General features: G+C 36.0%; 1 protein-coding gene across 3 annotated transcripts in view; it reads left to right on the forward strand.

Moving 5' to 3' along the window:
- TTC17 (tetratricopeptide repeat domain 17) overlaps window positions 1-5,778 on the forward strand; it is a 146,344-nt gene that overhangs the window by 21,729 nt on the left and 118,837 nt on the right. For all 3 annotated transcript variants that reach the window (XM_011963261.1, XM_011963262.1, XM_011963263.1), the window contains exon 2: window positions 4,617-4,706. In XM_011963261.1, coding sequence (XP_011818651.1) covers window positions 4,617-4,706 — 90 coding nt within the window. The remainder of the gene's footprint in view (window positions 1-4,616; window positions 4,707-5,778) is intronic.

Below are 5,778 nucleotides of genomic sequence, written 5' to 3' on the forward strand. Positions count from 1 at the left end.
CAGGATGGTCTCGATCTCCTGACCTCGTGATCCGCCCGTCTCGGCCTCCCAAAGTGCTGGGATTACAGGCTTGAGCCACCGCGCCCGGCCTATCTGTATTTAAATTTAAACCAGCTGTGATTATGGTCAAAAATGTTTTGGAGAGACAGACATATAGTAATTAAATATAATAAACGCTATTACAGAAGTGTGTATAAAGTGCTATGGGAACTCAAGGATGTCTTCACAAAAGAAATGTCATTTGGCCTTCATGTACGGCACAAGGATAGAAGTGCATTCCAGGTAGAGGAAGCAGTATGTTCCAAGGCACAGAGGCTCTTAAAAGAGCCACAGTAGTAATAAGATGACCTAGGCAGAGGGACGTTGGTGAAAATTAGGTGGAAGTTTAGAAATAACACACCAATACTTTCTGTATTGTAAAGTTTTCACTGGACCGTTTGGGCAGATTCTAAGGGCTGCAGATACAGTTTGATTTAGGACTCAAATAGTACAACAAGGATCGCTTTTTCTGTTTCTGTTTCTTTGCTGCTTCATCCCCATTCTCAGGCCCCATGTAGATACAAGATGGCTAGTTACCAATAGCTCAAAGTTCTGGATTAGAGTCTCTTTAGGACCAACTGACCTTACCAGAGTAGTATCTTAGAAATAATCACCATGACCAAGGGAAAGGAATTCTCTGACAAGAGCTTCCCATGTGGGGAAGGAAGCAAGTGGGGTGCTTTTGCCACAAGGAGGGACTTACGGATATTGCATAGCAGACACTACAAATATTCACTCAACAGAACCATTTCACATTTTACATAGAGGCAAAATGTTGGCGGCTTTGGAGATTTTGATTTATGTTTTCCTTCATATTATCTTAATATTTAAATAACTTTAATTCTGAATTAAAATTTTAAAATTATTTTGTCCCTAGTTTCTAACTTAAGGGGAAAACTTTTAAATGAGAATGGCATAATTTAAGATTATATTCATCAGTTTCCAACTGCTATTTGGAGAAGAGTGAGTTTCCCATGTTGCTTTCGTGTACTCAAGTGAATACCATTTAAAAAACAGTAAAAGTGTGCAGTGTATATGAAGAATAAGTTGCACATGAGAGCTTGAATTAATGTTACAACAGAAATGTTCAGTTTTCTGCCATAAAGAATAATTAAAAAGTGATTGACTCAAATTTGTTTTTGTAGGACATCAAAAATGTTTATACTCTTAGATTGGTTAAAATGTTCACCTTTAATCTGATTTGGCAGTGAAATAATTACCCTCGTATAGTGAGTGATATTTCCATGTTTCCATGTGAACTTACTGAATTCGTTGAGATAGGGCTCCAGATTGGAGGTATAGATATTAACAATATCTTGGTTAATTAATACAAAACATGAAAATAATTTGATAGGAGTAAAATATTTACTCATGTTATATATAATTGGATACATGTACAGTTTGAGTATTCCTAATCTGAAAATGCAAAATCCAAAATGCTCCAGTGAACTAAAAAAATATCGGATTTTGGAGCATTTCGGATTTCAGATTTTCAGATAAGGAATATTCAACTTGTACTTATATAATGTATTAAAAGGAAAATGAAATTGAATTGCCTTATATGGCTTGTCATTTTCTTTATTATAATAAATTGCTACAGTAACAGTCAAATTTTGTTTACTTGGAACTCTTAGAGAATGAATCATTCTGAATAATGGAATTCCATAGACTCTAATTTCCAGGTACTTGATCAGGTTTTCCCTGTAGTTTAAATTTTTCTCTAAAATACTTTTCATGATTTCTTCACCTCCTTAAAGTTAAGTGAAAATTATTCTAATTTTTCTTTACAGTTAGGTTATTGTTTGCATCATTTATTGTGCTGTGCAGCAATGGAAGTTTGTAGGGTTGTTTATCCTTTGTGAAAAAGCCGTAAAGTGCTTTGAGATCTTGTGTGTTCATTATGTCCTTTTTAACCTGCCTCTCTCTAATTCCTGTCTCTTTTTTGCTTCTGGGCTTATAGCGCCTCTTTTCAATGCTAAAGACTTTGAATGGCATATTACCATTCTTTTACAGGTTGTATATAGCACAGGAGTACATAGACTCTAAACATTGACTCATAGTGGGCCTGGCTTATAAACATTTATTGGTTGAATGGATATTATAACGTGGTCATGCATTGCTTAAAAATGGGGATGTGTTCTGAGAAATGTTATCAGGTGATTTCAGCCTTGTGCAAACATCATAGAGTATACTTACACACACCTAGATGGTACAGCCTACTACACACCTAGGCTACAAACCTGTACAGCATGTTATGGTACTGTAGGCAGTTGTAACACAATGGTAAGTATTTGTGTATCTAAACATAGAAAAGGCACAGTAAAAATACAGTATTAGGTTGGGCGCCATGGCTCATGCCTATAATCCCAGCACTTTGGGGGCCAAGGCAGGCGAATCGCAAGGTCAGGAGTTCGAGACCAGGCTGGCCAACATGGTGAAACTCCATCTCTACTAAAAATACAAAAATTTAGCTGGGCGTAGTGGTGGATGCCTGTAATCCCAGCTACTCGGGAGGCTAAGGCAGGAGAATCGCTTGAACAGGGGAGGCAGAGGTTGCAGTGAGTCGAGATCACACCACTGCACTCCAGCCCCAAAAAATCGGGCCAAGACTAAAAAAAAAAAAAAAAAGTATTATAATCTCATGATCTCATGGGACCACCATCACATACACAGTTTGCCATTGACTGAAATGTTATTTGGCATGTAACTGTAGTTACAAAGTTGTCAAACATACTCTGATAATCTTCTAAGGAGGAGAAGTATTTGAGAGGTGAGAAATTCACATTAACATTTTCCAAAGACAGTTATCATACATCTTAAAATTTAAGAACTTGAAAGCACCTCAGAAAACATGTATGTCAGGCTATAAGTCTTCTGCAGTCAACCTTTATCTGGCAAAGATCTTTGCCATTTTGTGTCACCTCAAAAAGAGAAACACAGCTGTCAGTGAACTCCCTTCCTTCTGCTAATACTTTTATCTTTATGCCTCCTCTGTATCTTTGCTGAACTAAAAGCTTCAAGGAAATTATAAGTACTTCCTCACAATTGAATGTTGACCAGACCCATGCTATTGAAATATTATAAAACTTTGTTATCTAGTAACTTTTTAATCTAAAGCTAAGTTATGCTTTAAATAGTTCTTTCAATCTTCATTTATCTCATTTTTTTCTTTCTTGCAATTCTTCACATATCAGGTAAACAGACTAGTTAGGCATTTTTTTTGTTTTGTTTTGTTTTGTTTTTTGTTCTTTTGAGACAGTCTCGCTCTGTTGTCCAGGCTGAAGTGCATTGGTGCAATCTCAGCTTACTGCAGCCTCCACCTCCCAGGTTCAGGCAATTCTCCTACCTCAGCCTCCCGAATAGCTGGGACTACAGTCCTGCGCCACCATGCCAGCTAATTTTTATATTTTTAATAGAGATGAGGTTTCGCCATGTTGGCCAGGCTGGTCTCAAACTTTTGAGTCTCAAACTTTCGACCTCAGGTGATCCACCTGCTTTGACCTCCCAAAGTGCTGGAATTACAGGCGTGAGCCACCACGCTCAGCCTGGGTTAGGCATTTTGGAATGGGACTGTCATACTTCCACAGGTCCTTCCCTCCCCCAATTTTATTTTTCCTAAAAATCTCATTTAAAAATACCTGTAAAGTCATGTACTAAATAGCTATCTCTTGATGTCTGGACAGAGTTGTAAATTAAGCACCTTCTCCTGCTTCCTTATGTAAAGCTCTTACACTCTGGTCACTGGAAGTAGCTTTAACGTTTTTTCTGTATCCCATTCCTTTGGACAGTGGATCTCTCTGTCACTTTATTGATTGACTTAGGTTGTTTCTAATTTTACTTTTGCAGCTACAAATATTGTAGTGAGTATCCTTATGTATATCCTTGCCTACGTATTGAACAATGTCTGTAGGATAGTTTCCTAGACTTTGTTTTGCTCAAAGGTTATGCACTTGTAACATTTTGATATATGTTGTCAAATGACACTCCAAACAATGAGAACACATTTATAAGCCAGCTAGCAGTATATGAGTGTTCCTTTTTTCTACAGCTTCAACATAATTGTTTGATTTGTTGATCCAGAGAACATGAGCAATAAGTAATAAATCTCAAGGTTGTTTTATATTATCTTTGATTTATGACTTCTACAAATAGCTTTCAAAAAAAGGTGCATTTAATATTTTCCTTTTATCACTTCCAAGCCTATTCAGATATAAAATGTGCTATCAAAACAAGACAATTCATTTTTTATTGTGACAGGCATGAAATATCATTTAAGGAAGTTACTTTATCAATCATTGCCAAATACTTCTTTGCTATTACATCACCTGTCAAGTCAGGATATGTACTTTGAATGCTTTTTCTTCCAAGTTGGAGTTCACAGGACAACTGTTGAACTTGTCATTTCCTTTGCTAACATTTACATGTGATCACTTTGAAATACTCCTTGAGTTTTGCTGAGGAATAACACTGATTACAATGGTGAATGAACAGTAATTTAAAGCATATTAAAGGAGACTTTGTTAATCCAAACAAGCATTAATGAATCTGAGCTTTGTTTGTTTATTGCTTGCTTGCAGGTGGATTCACCAATGAACTTGAAGCATCCTCATGACCTAGTCATATTAATGAGACAAGAAACAACAGTTAACTACCTCAAAGAATTAGAGGTGAGGCAACTGGGCACATGCGATGCAGCTGAAGCTTGCTGCATTTCACAGGAGCCGTTGTGTTCAAAGAAAAGCTAAAGCATATTATTTTTTAAGTCTGATTCTTCTGCCTTTGGCAGGAATATACTACCTGCAATTTTTTAAAAATCATTTTATCAAAGTGATATTTGAGCAATAGTAAGAAAAACAGACTACTCTAGCCTGGGTATGTGCCTGACTCCTAAAACTCATTTATCTTTGAACAGAGTTTCCATATTTTAAAGTTTTTTCATCAAATATGAAAATGATATAATCTCTGAAGATACTCCTAGAATAATTTGGGTAAAATCTGAAAGAAAGAAAGAAACATTTTAATAGCCTAAAAATGTAATTATTGTTTATTCCCAGGTAGTAAAAACTAATGTCTTCCTATTATATCTTCTTATGGTTGACATGAAAAACATTAATCACCTTGTACCTTGAAAGCGCAAACCTTACTAGTGCTAATAAAATCTGACCTCTTTTTAAAAATAAATTAAACATCAGTTTTCTTTTTCTCTAACATGTTTTCATAAATTGATTTTTGCTTAATAGCAAAGAGTATTTGTTATTTGAAAATCTAGGTTTTTTTCCCTCATGAAATCTTTGCTTAAAAGTTACAGTGTAAATTGAATCTAAATTGTAAAGAAACTATAAGTTGTAGAAACATTAGATCAAATTGCAAAATGAGAAAAAAAAACTTGAGAATAATAAAAGTAGTAAGAGTAGAATCAGAGTATTTCACAACTAGAAGGAATCATAAGATCCTAATTTTAGAGGCAAGGAAACAATTAGACCTAAAGACACTGAATTGTCTGACTTCACAAAGCAAGATATGGCAGAACCAGAAACAAAAACTGTATCTCTTGACTTTAAAAGCTGGCATATCTGGGTTTTTGTTGTTGTTGTTTTGTGAGACGAAGTCTCACTCTTGTCACCCAGGCTGGAGTGCAGTGGCACAATCTTGGCTCACTGCAACCTCTACCTCCCAGGTTCAAGCAATTCTCCTGCCTCAGCCTCCTGAGTAGCTGGAATTACAGGCACCTGCCACAAC

Source organism: Colobus angolensis, unplaced genomic scaffold, assembly GCF_000951035.1.
Source record: "Colobus angolensis palliatus isolate OR3802 unplaced genomic scaffold, Cang.pa_1.0 Scaffold61, whole genome shotgun sequence".
Taxonomy (NCBI): domain Eukaryota; kingdom Metazoa; phylum Chordata; class Mammalia; order Primates; family Cercopithecidae; genus Colobus; species Colobus angolensis.